The 16,274-nt window shown below is 41.1% G+C and overlaps 1 protein-coding gene across 4 annotated transcripts in view; it reads right to left on the reverse strand.

The window, feature by feature from the left end:
- Positions 1 to 527: 527 nt before the first annotated feature.
- Positions 528 to 16,274, reverse strand: part of ripor2 (RHO family interacting cell polarization regulator 2) — a 76,186-nt gene continuing 60,439 nt past the window's right edge. For 2 of the 4 annotated variants that reach the window (XM_037794924.1, XM_037794921.1), the window contains exons 7-23: positions 13,325 to 13,474; positions 12,902 to 12,965; positions 12,494 to 12,537; positions 12,113 to 12,238; positions 11,178 to 11,326; positions 10,252 to 10,381; positions 9,667 to 9,813; positions 7,835 to 8,596; positions 6,998 to 7,182; positions 6,479 to 6,641; positions 6,236 to 6,368; positions 5,473 to 5,634; positions 5,032 to 5,205; positions 4,555 to 4,754; positions 4,340 to 4,423; positions 3,952 to 4,042; positions 528 to 3,211 (exon numbers count right to left, since the gene is read on the reverse strand). In XM_037794924.1, the coding sequence (XP_037650852.1) occupies positions 3,111 to 3,211; positions 3,952 to 4,042; positions 4,340 to 4,423; positions 4,555 to 4,754; positions 5,032 to 5,205; positions 5,473 to 5,634; positions 6,236 to 6,368; positions 6,479 to 6,641; positions 6,998 to 7,182; positions 7,835 to 8,596; positions 9,667 to 9,813; positions 10,252 to 10,381; positions 11,178 to 11,326; positions 12,113 to 12,238; positions 12,494 to 12,537; positions 12,902 to 12,965; positions 13,325 to 13,474 (2,865 nt within the window). In that variant the 3' untranslated portion in view covers positions 528 to 3,110. The remainder of the gene's footprint in view (positions 3,212 to 3,951; positions 4,043 to 4,339; positions 4,424 to 4,554; positions 4,755 to 5,031; positions 5,206 to 5,472; positions 5,635 to 6,235; positions 6,369 to 6,478; positions 6,642 to 6,997; positions 7,183 to 7,834; positions 8,597 to 9,666; positions 9,814 to 10,251; positions 10,382 to 11,177; positions 11,327 to 12,112; positions 12,239 to 12,493; positions 12,538 to 12,901; positions 12,966 to 13,324; positions 13,475 to 16,274) is intronic. The other 2 variants (XM_037794922.1, XM_037794925.1) reach the window with 2 other exon arrangements.

Here is a 16,274-nt window from a genome sequence, read left to right on the forward strand (position 1 = left end):
AAAAAAAATCATAGTATAGCATGTTGAAACATTTCATGAAAAAAGTCATTGTATAGCTTGTCAAAAAGTTTCACAAAAAAAAATCATAATATAGCATGTTGAAAAATTTCATTAAAAAAAGTCATAATATAGCATGTTGAAAAATTTCACCAAAAAAAGTCATAGTATAGCATGTCGAAAAATATCACCGAAAACAGTCATAGTGTAGGATGTGGAAACATTTTTACCAAAAAAAGTCATAGTATAGGGAAAAATGTAATGAAAAAAACATAGTATAGCATATAAAAAAATTTCACCAAAAACAGTCATAGTACAGTAAGTGGGAAAATGTAATGAAAAAAAGTCATAGTATAGTATTTCGAAAAAAAGCAAAAAGTCGCAATATAGTATGTTGGAAAAAAAAGTCATTGTATAGCATGTCAATCTTTACAAATGTTAATACAATCTTAACAAAAATGACAAACATTGGTCTTGACCGACATTTAGGCCTAAGACTTTCAGTATTAAAAAAATCCACAATTTTATAATTGTAATTATGCAAAAATAAACTTTATTGTAACTTTTGATGAGCAGAGGAAATACTGCAAACCACAACGGAGAAGTGTAGTATGCAACTAAATGGATCAATAAGCTTTTGACCACAGAGATGGATCAAGATCAATTTCAGCAAAGTGTACCAAGTTATTCTTAAAACCAGTCTCTAAATAATTAAAGATGTGCACATTTTGACAACTTGTACTTTGTGGTAATTAGGAATTGAACAGCCAATGAATCAACTGGACTTAACACTGGTAAACTGCTAGTTTGTAAAACGAAAGTAGCTCACTCAAAAAGAAAATTAACAAACACTGAATGAGTGGATGAATTAGATACTTTACCAAAATACTGTAATGCTATTCACATCATGGAAGAAATACAAGTAACTGTTACTTAAATATGGACCATGTTTTGCAAAAGGATGTATAGAAAAAAAAACTGAACACTAGCTTCAGCTTTTAGTAAGAACTTCACACATTTACAGATTATAATACAAAAGGAAAAATACATTTCATAAAAATATTACCACATGCTTTTAATCAATATGGCTTTTGGACTGTGCAGTTAGAACCAAATAACAAGATTCATATATTATGGGTTTGTCTTATTTTTAAGTTGTGCTTTAAAGATAAGTCTGAGTATTCTGGCCAAAATGCAAATGTTGTATTTAAAATACATTCTCCTTTATGAATCATGAGCTCTTATCAAAATTTAAAAATTGATTATTCCTTTGGTTACAGTAAATCTTCTAAGTAATAAAGTAAAATTTCTGATATATAATATCCCCTTATGTTTGGGACCTTTTAGGGAAAAGAAATTTAAGATTTGCTAATAGTCTAATAATATTATAATCTTCTCCAAAATAATAATTAATCTAATATAATTCATTCAAAATAAACTCCAATTAAAGTTAAGCATGAGATCATTTGCATGATAATAACATGGAAGGTTTTTTTAAACAAACAATATTTAAAATACTAGACCTGATCCAAAATAGAACATAAATATACATTTCATTTACATAATAATGTCTTCTGCACTATTACAGTATAACTCCAAAGAATATTAGAATTACAAGTAAATAATAAATAAGATGTGTGAACAAAATGTGAGTTTTGTCGTTGTGCACTAGCACAAGACTCAGTAGTACAGTTACAATGAGAAAAGTTGGTATTAGGCGCTTACCTCGGGTCGGTTTTCCCACATTACAGTTAGGATGAAGGGAAATAAAAGAGACCCAAAACAAAACACTGCATTCAGCTTCTCATAACAAAAAGCATAATTTCTAGTCCTGCCATTAGCTCACATACTGTATGAATGTGCAGTTAGGCAACTTTATTCGGCCCAAAGTACCCTCCTCTCTTTACAGTTATTGAGATAATACATGATAATGATCCCAAACCAAATGCATTGCCCTGGTCTTACTCCGTACCTGGTCTGAAAAATACATTAACAAAAGAGTGTATTTTGTGGAAACCTGCCTCCTCGACCACATCAAGGCTCAAATGGTCAAAACTGACTTTATCTGATGTCAGCTAGGTGCAAAAGAGTCACGTATGTACAGAAAAATTGCACTTGTTCAACTGCAAGTATGAGAAAAGTCTGATATAAACTGCTGAGTGAGTGAAACTGTGCTGACCTGTTTCACCTCTATCCTTCAGTTTTTCCTTTTACTCCGAACTGATAGCTCTGAGGTCAAAATCTGTTGAAGACCGTAAACTGCTGTTAAAGTAGGGCTTTTAAACCACAACATTACTTCCTCTTAGAAAAGCCATTCTCAACTTATTAATGGTCCTCCCTGCCACACAATGCACATCTTTCAAATCGTACAAGAATCCCTGAAACTCAAAATGGAACGTACTAGAAAACAGAACTTGAATACAAGCACATATATTACACCAGCTGTGTAAAATATGCCATATTTACATGCCTTACAACAGTGCAAATCTTCCAAAAGCGCCAGGAAAACATTTCTAATGATAGACAGTGAATATACAGAGATAATAGTTAGTATATTGCGTGACACAACTGACTCTGGGTGATGATTACTCGGTGAGTAAGTGATACAAGCGTTGTGTGCGGTGGTTTGTTGACAGAGGTTAGTGAAGAGTGAAGATGCATTGCTTGAATTCTAGTGTACACAGTCTTTGGAGCGTCTTTCAGTGGCTTTGTGTCCAGTCAAATTCATGCTCTCCAGTTAAACTCGACGTGACCAGTCTGCCTGGCTCAGAAAGCAGGGGGGGGGGAAGTGTAGGGGTGTCTGAAAGTGGAGGTGATGGAGGAACGATGAGTGCAAGTGTGTGTGCACAGGAGTGGTATTAGGTTGTGTGTCTTTCGTAGCTAAGACAGTTTGTTTGGTGTTAGTTCCTTTAGGAGGCAGTATCTGTAAGAACAGTGATCTAATGTGGCGGTGTGGAGATCCATAAGTCTGTGCCAAAAAGCAGATCAATAAAGTGATCAGTCATTAACAGCCCTGTGAGGTGTGCAGTGCGGGGTGTAGCTGAGGGAGGGGCAGCGCTGTCCTCGGAAGTCAACTCAAATGTTATTTTTGTGATGTTTTTGGTGGCAATGGCTCAGAAGGCAGTGGTGACGGCGTTCCCCCGCCGTGTGCCCAGGCGTATGATTTCCCCCGGCACCGTGTCGAGCTGCTCGTACGCCAGCCGCCCCTCCTCACCTGCGAAAAACACAAGGGTTATCTATTAACACTCAAGCAGTGATGACAAATGACTTGCTACTTCTCAGATTGCAATGCAGTCAGAATAGTTCAGCTTTAATTTTTCCAACCGGCCACCGTCAGCCCAACAACCAGCGATTATCAATATACCGTACCAACCTCATGTGACCAAACGGTGATTTGTGAGAATCAATAACTAATTTAAAAACTACATTAGGCCATTAGCAAAGTGGAATCTTGTACCTACACTTAAATTGAAGTGTTGTTGACATTACAGAGCTGTCCGCCGCAGTCTTTTATGAACGTTGTCTTTACTATCGCATTGCATTGTGGGATATTCATTCTGGCGTAGTGTCCAGTGTTTGCATGCTGTAATATTTCACCAGAAATAGTATGCTATTCACGTACTATTGGTTTCACATACTAAAAAATCTCACATACTGTTTTAGCGTACTAAATAGCATGCTAGTATGGAATTTCAGATGCAACCCATGACTTCTGTATGACACACTATGCTATGACTTTTAATGGTTTACTGTACTATGGCTTTTTACGTCGTAGTACACTATGATAATATTGTGTAAATAATCCAGCACCTCTTCAATGGTTACAGACTAGGCGTGAGGTACTTTGTGGCAGCTGAGTATAAAACACAATTCAGAAATAATAAAGTGATTTGTAGAAGTGTAGCAAAAGAACAAGCTGAGCAACATTTGATTTTCCAGTAATTTGTTACTCACCAAATGTGAGCAGGGTTTCTATGGCAACATGGCGAAGCTCTTCATCAGCTGAATCACACAGTGCTACCACCGCCTTGATGCTCTCTACTGCCTACAGACAGACAGACAAAAAAACAATGGGCTGATTTAGAATGATTTCATCTTTTTAATAACATATACATAATGTCAAGTCATGCTAGTAAATGATTGCTTCATGGCAAGTAAACAGAGGAGGAATGATTACAATGGCCAACGTACATATGACACGTTATGACAGACTTGAAAAAATGGACCCATCTTTGAAATAGCATCTCTCACAAACTTAGCCTAAATGAACACAAACGGAGACCTAAACTAGCTCCAAATCTCCCCAGTATCACAACTGTAGATGATGTAGGAGGCCACTGACCTGCAGACAGCTGAGAGCTGAACAGGCCGCCCTCTGGCTCTGAACTCCAGCCTCTGACAGTGCGTGGGTGTAGCACTCCAATGCCTGTAGACACACAGATAAACATTCAGACATGGCTTGTGGCATCTGTCAACACTATTTAAACTGTTGCTTGCCTCCATATACACACACAGACATATCTCTCAAACATACTCGCTCCTTTCATTACTACTCACTCTGGTCCTGAAGTGGCTGCGTGATGCAGAAGAGAGGTAGTCGGCTGCTGCCTTGTTGACCTGAGGGTCATCTGCAGTGAGCAGGGAGGCCAGGGCCCTCAGGGTGCTGTTTCTAGGCCACAGCGATGACACGGGCACCTCCTCCAGCTCTGCTAGACACCGAGAGTAATCCCTACTGCACAGAGCCTCTGCGAACACCTCTGGGGATGGCAAAGACACATTTCAGAGGTTTATAGATTATATATCTTTTAGAGCGTAAAGTATAGAGGCCTTTTCTGTAAACCTGATCTGATGAACTTTGCTTATAATTGATATCTTTCGAGGAATTTATCAGTCTTACACTCTTATGTAAAACACAAGCTAATAAAATGGTTTTTTTTGTTGGTGAAAATCTGAACATTATGAATGATTGTAGTGGATGATGTAGTGTCAGAAAGGTGAAGATCCGTGTTGTGAGTGTCACCCCTTTTTGTTCACCTTCTCTGGCCAGATGCAGGAGGTGCGTCTCCATGTCCTGCACTTCATGTTGTAAGATGTAGCTGTGGAACTGAAACACTGTCAGGACGTCCTGGGAGAGCTCAGTGGCAGGAGGACTGTGTGCCGCCACCAGATCGCTCCTGTCAACCATCTCGCTCACTACGACGCCAATCACTGGAGATGAGAGAAAGAAATTGGAAGTCAGAGGAAAATAGTTTAGAGCCAACTGGAATTACATTTGCATTGTGAAAGTCTACAACATTTAGTCGCTTTAATTTTATAGTATTCTGTTTTTAATGTTTTTTTCAACCACATTATATTCTTAGCAGCTACAGTAATCTAATTTTCCCTCAACAACAAGCTTGTGCTGCAAACAAAAAACATGTAATTTCAAGTGCAACCTTTGGCCTGTTTGCATAAAGATAATGGGGATGATCCAACCTGAGTCAGCGCTGTGTGGGTGCCTCTCCTGCAGCACTGCTGTGTAGCGCTGGTTCATGTGTTTGAACACTCTGTCCAGTGTGGTGTGGAAAAGTCCTGCAGACCCGCTGCACTCTGACCACAGAGTCATCAGCTGTGGGCGCTCTGCGAGGCCCGGGAGGACTGAGAATGACAAAACAGAAGGTCAGATGCTACAAACCCTCAAACCAGAGAGTCCCTTCTGTTGCATGGTAATAATTTCTCATAAAATACTTAAATAATAACACACAGATATAAGGTATAAACTGCAAGATTACTACTCTTGAGATACATCTTTGTATGGTAAACAGTAGGACTGTCAAAGGTAACGTGTTAATAACGTATTAACGCAAACGGCACTAATTTCTTTACGCAATTGATCTTCCTGAGGTTGTACCGGGCTCAGTTTTAAAACTAGAGTGAAGATATTGGCATCATATGAAATTAAGAAACCTAAGGAATCCATTGGTACTAACCATGTCATACTAGCTCATTGAGAAGGAGGCAAAATAATGCTACAAACTTACGCCACTTTGCCCACTCCCATGTTGATAAGAGTATTAAATACTTGACAAATCTCCCTTTAAGATACATTATGAACAGATAAGAAATGTGCCATTAATCGCAATTAATCATGGACAATCATGTGACTAATCGCGATTCAATATTTTTGTTGATTGACAGCCCTAGTAAACACACATAATACACCAATAAAGCAAAGTGGTTTTCTCTTGTTGGTACCTACCATCAGCAGCAGATGTAATTGCTCCCAGTCTGTCCACGCTGATCTCTGCTAGCTCCTCCAACAGCTGAGTCTGACTGGACAGTTTGAGGAGAAGACTGCGGCGCTGCCACACACCCAGCCCACTGGTCAACAACTGTCATCACAGGAAGAAACAAAAGGCATGTTGCAGTAAACTGTTAATGTTGACTATAACTATTAATTTATCATTTATACATCAAAGCATGATGTCATGAGGAGCTCTACCTGTATGAGGTGATTACAGTACTGCAGGTGAATGACGATGGCCACGTCCAGGTTCTCGTTTCCAGTGGTGAGCGGCAGGGGGCTTCCTGCCACGCTGTTGCCCACCCCGGTGTCCTCTGTCAGGGCTTCACTCAGGTGTCCTCTGGCTTCTGGATGCTGGCCACTGAGAGGCATATACCCAGAGTCACCACAGAGTGGCAGCAGCATCACACAGAACAGCAATCTACTGTACTTATGATAAAATGGATTTCAATTGGATTCTGCTATGACGCAAGATGTGTTTCATGTGCTTCATGAATTAATAGCTGAGCATTAATTGACTTAAAACCAAGCATCAAGAAGTATCTTACTTCGGCTCTTTTTGTGGTTTTTGGTGTTTGATGCCTCAACAACATCATTTTATTTACCATTTTCAGTGCAGACACTTCCACAGTTAAACGCCATGATACAATAACAACATGTGCGTAGTGTCGATGTCAGCAGACACAAAGTGCCTCCGTCCATCCATCTCCTACTCACCCGATCCTTTCTCCGTCTGTATCAAAAAGCGGAGACCTCTGTGGGAGGGTACAGAGAACGGCGTTATCGTCTCCAGTATCCTCGTCATCAAAGTCAGAGGTGTTGAGGAAGTCGAAACTCTCCAGGGCACTCTCCACCGTCAGACTGAGGCTGGATGACCGGCTCCTGTGACCCGGGAGACGGCACTGTGAAGAAGAAGAAGAAGAAGGGAGGAGATAGTGGGTCAATAACCCTTTACTCTTACAAATCCTTAACCTGCCACAGTCCATTCCAGTAACTCCAGTACTCAAATTGCTTTTTTTCGATTTATGTACTCAATCATAAGTCTTTTTTAATTATTTTTTTTTCTTTCTTACAAACTTTCTTACTTATTTTTTATCGTCATTAGAGAACAGATATTTTCTAAATATTCTGACAGTGCGTCAGCTGCACTCCAGATTGACCGCCTCTTCAAAATAAAAGCCCCATGTACAGTGGAAGGTCTGTTGATGTCTGTTACAAAATGATGCATTTAGTTTTCTAAAGATTACCCAAACAAATTTTAAACTCTCATAAGCACTTATATTTAGTCTTCATTCTTTTTGCCTGCCAACTTTTTTCCTTGTTTGACTGATGAGGAAGTTAAAGATTTATGGATTATGTAATGTAATTAGCATAGAAATAAAATAGAAAAAAAAAATTCTATGGTAATTAGTTACTATTTTGGACAGTAAAATAAATAATATAAAAAATTTGGTTCAAATTAACATTCCCTGATTTTTTTTTTCATCCTATGTTCTTTCCTATATAACATACAGTACACACATAAATCAGAAATGAAGTCAAGGGTTCAGTCACCTTGAGCAGGTCCTCCAGACGCATCACTTCCTGCTCCAGGTCCTGCAGCTCTCGGCAGCGGTGATTCAGAGACTCCAGCCTCATCAGCAGGCTGTGGATGGCCTCCTCCAAGCTGCTCTCCAGGAAAGCCCTGCTCCCCTCTCCTGCCCAGCTCAGACTTCCTCCTCCCTCCGTTGAGCTCCCACTTGGTGGCACAATGTCCGAAGAAGTCAGCCTCTTCACGAGCTGCCTGGTCAGGCTGCCCGCCTCCTCTGTGTCCAGCTCCACGGGTTTCAGTTCATCAGAGTGGTCTAAGAAAACATCCTCTGGAGCCACAGTAGACAGGTGGCCGTCAGAGCACAGGGACGGGGCGGCTGAATCACAGTTGGAGCCAGAATTTCGCTGGGACTCTGTTCGCTCCCACTCAGAGTCCTCTGCCACCTCGGCTTCATCACTGGCAAGGCTGGCACTGGTTCCCCTACTTCCTCTACTACCCGTCTCCCCATCCTCTTCATACTCCTCCTCCTCTTCCTCCTCCTCCTCTTCCTCCTCCTCTAAATGCTCCTCAGCGATGGAGTCCTCCCTTGTTGGGAGGATTTGTGTATGTGACAGGTCCATTTCTGGGGGGGTGACTGTGATCTCAGGGTTGGACTGGCCTGGGGAGTGGGAGCTCGGGGCGGGGCTGGGCGAGGAGCCAGAGGTGTCCGAGAAGGTGAAGGAGAGGCGCTTGCACTCGGCCACGCCGCAGCCACCGTTCTCAAAGACATCATCTGGTAAAGTGGACTGAAAAGAGAGACGGGGCGGTAAATATGTGAAGCAAAAAAGATGGAGGAGTAAAGCTACAGTTGGTAACTTTGATTAAAAATAACTTTTTTATCATATTTGTTCAAACTGTCACTATATCCTGACAGTAGTACATGAGACAGATAATCTGTGAAAAAAATCAGGTTCCTCTGCCTCCTACTAGTGCTTCTAATGCCCGAGTGAAAACAACCAACAAGAGCCGAGAAGTCTCCAAAGCAGCTGTCAATCACTTCTCGCAAAGCTCATGAACTCCGATAAAACTGTCAAACTAGGCAGCGCTGATGAAATTTCTCGTCTCAAATGTTTTCAGAAACCTCTTGTAGTGTACTGTTTAGCTGTAAAATGAGATAGTTTGCCACGGCCGGTGGGCGGTGCTTGGTATTGGCTCAACTGTTTTCAACATGGAGGCCGGTGTCACAATTTTTTTTATTTATTTGATCAGCGCTGCCTAGTTCGACAGTTGATCGAAGTCAATGAGCTTCACGAGCTGATTGACAACTGCTTTAGAGACTGCTGGGCTCTGATTGGTTGTTTTCCTGTGTGCAAATGCCATTTAGGAGCACTAAAAGGAAGCGGATGAACCTGTTTATTCACAGATTATCGGTCTCATGTACTACTGTCAGGAGTATATATATTATATATATGACTATATATATATAGTAACAGTTTGAGCAAATATAAAAAGTTATTTTTAATCAAACTTACCAACTGTAGCTTTAAGACTGAGATACAGCTTGAAATCAGTGCACATAAGATGAAAAAGTACGAGAAGGCTCCCAAGTGGAAAAAGAGAGGCAGACCTACTTAAAACATCCACTCTAACTCTTTCTTTCTAAATTCTTATGATAGAATCACAGTAAGGAAAATCTGAATAGAAAGACATAACACATGCAAATAAACATGCAAAAAGCCAAACATGGCATTCTGCAGATCACAGAAAGGGACTGGACTAGCCCAAGTGTGTCCACACCAGCATAGGAATACATCCCCATCATGTCAATGAGGTAGAGGTCACACAAAAGTCAGGTGAGGGGCCACAACACACTCACATAGACCTCCAGACTGGATTTGGGCCTTGGCCGCAGAGAGGCCAGGTCACCAAACGAGCGACTGCGCCTTAGCTTCTCTAGCAGGGTGTCTCGGAGCATGTGCAGGAAGGAGAGGCGCTGGCGCTCCACGGGATATGGCCGCCACTTCTTTACACAATGCACGCAGGCAAATAGGACAAGGTGTTGGGTATTCGAGTGGTGAGTGAGATGCAGGAGGGATGGGTAAACGTGTAAAGTGGGACAGAGTGTGGGTAAGGGGGGTGTTGACGTGGAAATGCAAAGGAGAGGAGGATAGCAGGGAAATGGGTGAGGGTTAGTTTAGGGGTAGCACTGGCGTTGCTATCATAAGCATGATGCATCAACACAAAAAAATGTATGCAATATCATGGCGCCATGATAAAATAAGCATAGGGTGCAGACAGGTTAGTGTGCAGGGACTAGGGAGGTGAATTCACCCGTTTTATGCCTATAACAATTACGTTCAGATGTTTTTCTAGCCTAGATGGTGACGTTTCTCAGCTCTACAAAAACTACTGTTTCCCACCACACTAATGAAGCTAAAGGAGGTTTGTGTGTTGGACTCACAAAGAAGGAGGTGTCCTGGAAAGTGGGGGTCTCCGGTGTACCCTGGCTGTAGACTGACACTCGTCTCTGGAGAGCTGTGGCTTTGCTGACGTTACCAGATGACAGAGTCAGGTCCTCGACATCGAAGGGGCTTAAGGGGGGAATGAAAACAAGACACTTATTGTGATTGCTCTACTGTATGTGATTTATCTATGCCTACCTACATGTACTGTATACATGATTTCATTCATTTGGTTTTGTCATAGAGGAGGATTTAGTTGCTTAAGTAAACTTCCATGACTTGTAATGACCAGGTTTCTCCACCAGATGGCCGAAAACCACAAGTAATGAATTTAAAGCTACCACATGAATAACAGTTACTGGTGGTGTTTACTGGTAACTTAACATAGGCCTGGGATTGAGATACTAGCTATTCGACATGTCACTGTTGAGAAGCACACTTGTGAGATAAAATCATAATGTTGAGAGGCTCTGTAGAAATACCTGTCTGAAACACTGCAAACCCAACGTTTATCCCTGTCATAAACTGAAAACAAAATATACTCACCCTAGAGCTGCAACAATGAATCAATTAATCAAGTAGTTGTCAACTATTAAATTAACTGCCAACTATTTTGTTAATCGATTAAATCAGTTTGAGTATTTTTTTAAGAAAATAAAGTCAAAATTCTCTGATTCCAGCTTCTTAAATGTGAATATTTTCTGGTTTCTTTACTCCTCTATGACAGTAAACTGAATGTCTTTGAGTTGTGGACAAAACAAGACATTTGAGGACGTCATCTTGGGCTTTGGGAAACACTGATCGACATCTTTCACCATTTTCTGACATTTTATAGACCAAACAACTGATCGATTAATCGAGAAAATAATCAACAGATTAATTGACACTTTATTGAAACTTTATGTATGTATAAGAGTCAACTTACTACCACGTCACCTCCAGGTTGAGTTTGATGGTCCCCAGGTCGTTGACGTCCACAGCCACCACCTGAGGCATGGCGGTAAACAGCTCCTTGGTCTCACAGATGACGCTGCCCACCAGCAAGTGAGTGGCCAGGCCCTTCAGCTCCGTCACCTGATTGAGGCCAAAGACAACATTTATTTACTACTTAGGTTCTTCTGACATCGTGACATGAGTCAGGCGATTCTTTGATGAATTGTTTTCCTACACCAGCTGTAATTAAATATGATCATGATCTATCAGAATTATCACCAATCTGAGGCCTCGAGTTTGGCTTTTTGGCCGTCGTCATCTTGGTTTTTGGCCGTCACCATACTGTGTTTTTGCAACCAGAAGTGACGCAAGAGGGTGGAGCTAAGTACAACCGAACACTGAATAAGAAATTTTTAGGTGACCACAATGTTACAATTAACTTTCATGAACTGAAAACACACTGTGAAAGGGTTAAAGTTGTAAGACCAAAAAATAAGGACAACTCCCAGACCAGACAATGCCGTGCTAGCGACCTGTCAATCACAAGGTAGCCACGCCCTAAAGCATCCCCTGCTTTACGGTCTATTTGACTCTAAGTGGGGCCATAATTTACTAAATGAACATCATGCTGTATTGAAGAAGACTTGAAACTAGCGATTGAGACCATAAACTCATGTTTACAATGTTTACTGAGGTAATAAATCAAGTGAGAAGTAGGCTCATTTTCTCATAGACTTCTATACAATCAGACTTCTTTTTGCAACCAGAGGAGTCGCCCCCTGCTGGCTGCTAGAAAGAATGCAAGTTTAAGGCACTTCAGCATTGTCTTCACTTCTCAGACCCTGAAGTAGCCCACTGGCTTCCTTTACACTGCACGGTGTTGATTTAGTGAAGTACAAAGTTAGCATATCTGGATTCCTTCAGTACCTTGATGTTGATGAGGTCAGTGATGAGAGGCATGAAGACCATCTCGTCTCCATCCCAACTCTGTCTGGAGTTCACTTCAATTCTTCCCTTCAATTTCCACCGCTGGCGACCGTACCGCATAAAGATCTGAAGGAAGGAAAGAATGGGAAGACAGTGTTAAAAAAAGAAAGAGGTGAAACCTGAATAGCACATACTCTATAGCGACATTTTTTAATAAGACAAGAAGGATATCATTTAATCATTTCATTCTGCTGGAAAAAGAACTTAAAAGTATAAATTTTTCAGTCCTAACTGGTTGTGCAATATTTCACACCCAGATTTCAATGTGAAAGTAGAGTTGTTTTTAACAGCCCTGTGTTACATAAAAAAAGAAGAACTTGCCTCATACTGGTCTCCAGGACAGAGCCGAGCGAAGCCTGCCAAACCTGTCAGAGAGAGGAAATTGATTTTTGAAAAATACTTTTTTTACAGGATATGTGGGGGAAAAAAACAAGCCAAATAACCCGTTTTGTTTTTAGGTAATTTTAGTATTTAGCTGGGTGATTTACAATATAGGTATTCGGTGTCTTCTACAGTACACAAACATGGCGTAGATGGACATATAGATCTTGATTCTGTTACAGGATAAGGCTTTCCCACATGGTTAATGACGATGCTCCATACTATGTTGTCGTGAATACAGCATGATGATCAGCTCATCCCCAAAAAAAATTCTTCTCACATCAGTGGATTAATGCCTCTTATTTCAGGTATCAACATCAGTGTGTGAGTGGGCTTCATTTTTCTCACCTTTCATTTTGATATGAAACTCCCCGAGCAGGTTCTCCAGTTCGCTCTCAAACGTGCTCATGTTCTGGAGAAGATAGAGAGAGATAATACTGATCACATAAACAGCCCTTTGTTACACAAGACTAGAACAACAATAGTAATCAAGTTATCTCGAGAGACTTTGACAAAGACAGTCAACACTAAACAGGACGGCTGGTGTATACGCCCTCAGGGCAGGTGATGACAGGTGTGTGTGTTATTGGGATTTAAATGGTCATTCTGTAATTATGTGACAATACATGTGTTTACAAATGACAGTGTAATTTGTATTAGATATTTAAGTATATTGTGGGTGTTGTCAGCTGTGATTCAATGTTTAATACCTGGTCATTTATTAGATAATTGCCTATGCATACTTTATATGACTTTGACAAGGGCCAGTACCTCGGTGTATTCCTTGTAGCGGCGGTTGACCTCTGCGATGCTCTCCTTTGTGCCTTTAGTGGAGGGAGAGGCGGAGAAGGCCTGCTTCATCCGACTGGCACCGTCCCTCAGACGGCTCTGGATGCAGAAGGCCTCATACAGCTCATCCACCTGAAAGCAACACACAGAGTCCCTCCATCTTTAATAAATGCTCCACAAGGACAAGCATGCATTCCTGCAAACTTCCACGTTCATTAGTGCACACGCATACACACACGAAAAGAGAAACTTCAGCACTAATGAAACGAGGAGAGTCTTTGAAGTTTGAAACCCTCCATACGTTATACATCAAAACATCCCTGGGCAGGAGGCAAACTCCCCCAAAAAAACTTCCAACTGCCATCTAAATTATTCTGGATGTGTTCACATCTCACTGGGATTCATTCAAGGATGCCCAACACAGCTTTAGGCTCGAGCAGTAGTCGGTAACATTTATCAACGGGTCTTCAACAACAGCAAAAAGAAGCATTATTGAGAATGAAACACTGATGAAATGTAAGAAAAGATGGTCTAAATAACAGGTTTAATGTGTCTTACACACACTTACACTTACACACTGTAAGAATTTCTTACAGATTCCAGAAAGATGCTGCAAAGGTAGAGACAATGAAAGAGTTGATCTCATCAAGAGAGAAAAGACAAGACGGAGACAACCAGATAAACTGAGGAGAAAAGATTCTGAACTGAGCCGATACAGCTGGTACGTATCAGCGTGACTGTATTCTCCATGGGCAGACGTCTGTGCCGTCCAAGTCTGCGACCCCAGTGGGACACTCCCAAAGAGGGGGAACAACAGACGGCGTTTAGAGCTCATTTGGAGACGTCTGCCCGACTTCAGTTTGCAGCACCAGACGGATCTAACCCAAACCCACAGGGAGAGGGAACGGCTCCACCGACATCCTGCTGCCTTACTGTGAGCTGAAATGAAACCTTCAGGATAAGATGATGTTGTTACCACATCAGTAATAGCTTTATTGAGCCCAATGGTGAGACATCTACATTTCTGGAAAGCCAAAGGTGATGAGCTTGTTGGCTACTTTCCTGGTTTTTACAAGGTACTTTTATATTTCTGCCCATTTTGACTGTTCTAACCTGTTTTGTTTTAATTATTTTCTTAATTATTTAAGTGTTTTTTTGTATTTTCTATCTTGTTTCTTGTCTTCTCATCTCTTTATAATACTTAAGCAAATTTCAGGATTTTTGAGGTGGTAAGGCAGATATGTCAATCAGAACCAGATGTTAACCTCATGGTGGTGCTAGAGGAAAAGTGCGAAAATCACCAAAATCAGGATGATTAATCCTCTGGAGACCATGAATGTCTGTGCAAAATCTCATGGTAATCCATTGAAATAGTTGTTGAGTTCATCCCATGCCATTAGCATGGCTAAAATAGGCACAAAGTAGGCACAATGTATTATCAAACTACACCTAATTTCAATTTATAATCTCTCAAATGAAAGTAAAAGTCCATCAATTCTTCTTAGATGCTGAAAACAAAAGTGCACTTTTGCTGAGTCACTCAAAGTAATTTCTCTCAGAAACCACAATTTACCAGCAGACCATATTGTCAGCATCCTGTCTGTCTAATTTCCTGCCTTCCCCGAATTCACATATGATCGGAGTGGCAGCCGGGCAAAACAAAACACCTCTGGTGAGCCTCATCAAAGGGAAGTACTGCAGCCTGGTTGACGAGAGCGCTGAAATATTGATGCCTCGCGCTCTTTATGGCACTCATTAGGGAGAAGCGGGAGAAAATGGGCCATTCTGGCTCCTGCCGTCCTAACAGCTTCTCCGAGTGTTTGTTTGTGCATCTTTGTGTTTGAACCGCACACTGCCAGCATGTTTTGTGTGAGCGGACTATGTGACTGTGTATGTGGACATGTTTACATGTGTACAGAGAGCATGTAGTTGTTGTGTCGGGTGGCCACATGAGGGTTTATGGTAAAAAGTGAAAGTGGGATGTTTCTGTTCTACAGGACGGGTAGCCTGATGACGTTATAATAACTTATCTGGGCACAAACACATCCAGAAAGCACCCAACCCAATTCCTCCAACTCCACCTCAAACCAACCCCCACCCCCGACTGGGACCCAGCCCCGTCTGTCTGTCTGTCTGTGGTATGTGGTGTATGCGGCGGGGCTGCAGCAGCTGAGCTGAGCCAGCTATAAAATACCCTCCAACCACCACTGTTATTCTCAGCTCTCAGATTCACGTGGAGCTGAATCAGAGCCAACAATCAAAAAGCTTTAAAACATGTTTGATTACAACAAAACACGGGAAAACATGAACAGCGGACTCCATTTTTGGTTGTGGATGAAGCTGAACATTCATCCAAGTGAATTTTTGCACTGATTGAGTCAAGAAATAGGACATTATTGTACTCACATAAATGAGTAGGCAACTACAAATGAGTTATTCATTTGGAGAAAATGATGTGTAACAAAATAGGGCCTTCACAAACTGGGGCTGATGAATAGCCATCATTCTTCTCAGGCAATCAGTAATCATATCATTATCAGCTAATTAAGCTAATTTTTGTCCCCAATTACAATAGCCCCTCTCTGCCTTCAAGGAAATGTCCTTGTGAAGGTCAGCCAAGCTCCACCCCAGAGGACGGCCGTCGGCATATTGCTGCACCTCGGGCGCATTTCACCCCAGAAAAAAAAGAAACGTTAAAGGCAAAACACAAACAAAGAAAGAAACCACAACACAGGAAGACGGATAAAATGTGTAATAAAATAAAATAAAAAAAACATATACACATGTATTATATAGAATATTATATCTAAAGCTGTTCATGACTGTGTATTTAATATTTTCTCTCCGTTCTCTTCCGGAGTTTTTGTGTTAGTGAAGACATTGATCTTAAAAGTCACGCAGTAACATCATCAAACAAAAAAATAAATAAATT

This window comes from Sebastes umbrosus, chromosome 15, assembly GCF_015220745.1.
Source record: "Sebastes umbrosus isolate fSebUmb1 chromosome 15, fSebUmb1.pri, whole genome shotgun sequence".
In the NCBI taxonomy this organism is placed as follows: Eukaryota; Metazoa; Chordata; class Actinopteri; order Perciformes; family Sebastidae; genus Sebastes; species Sebastes umbrosus.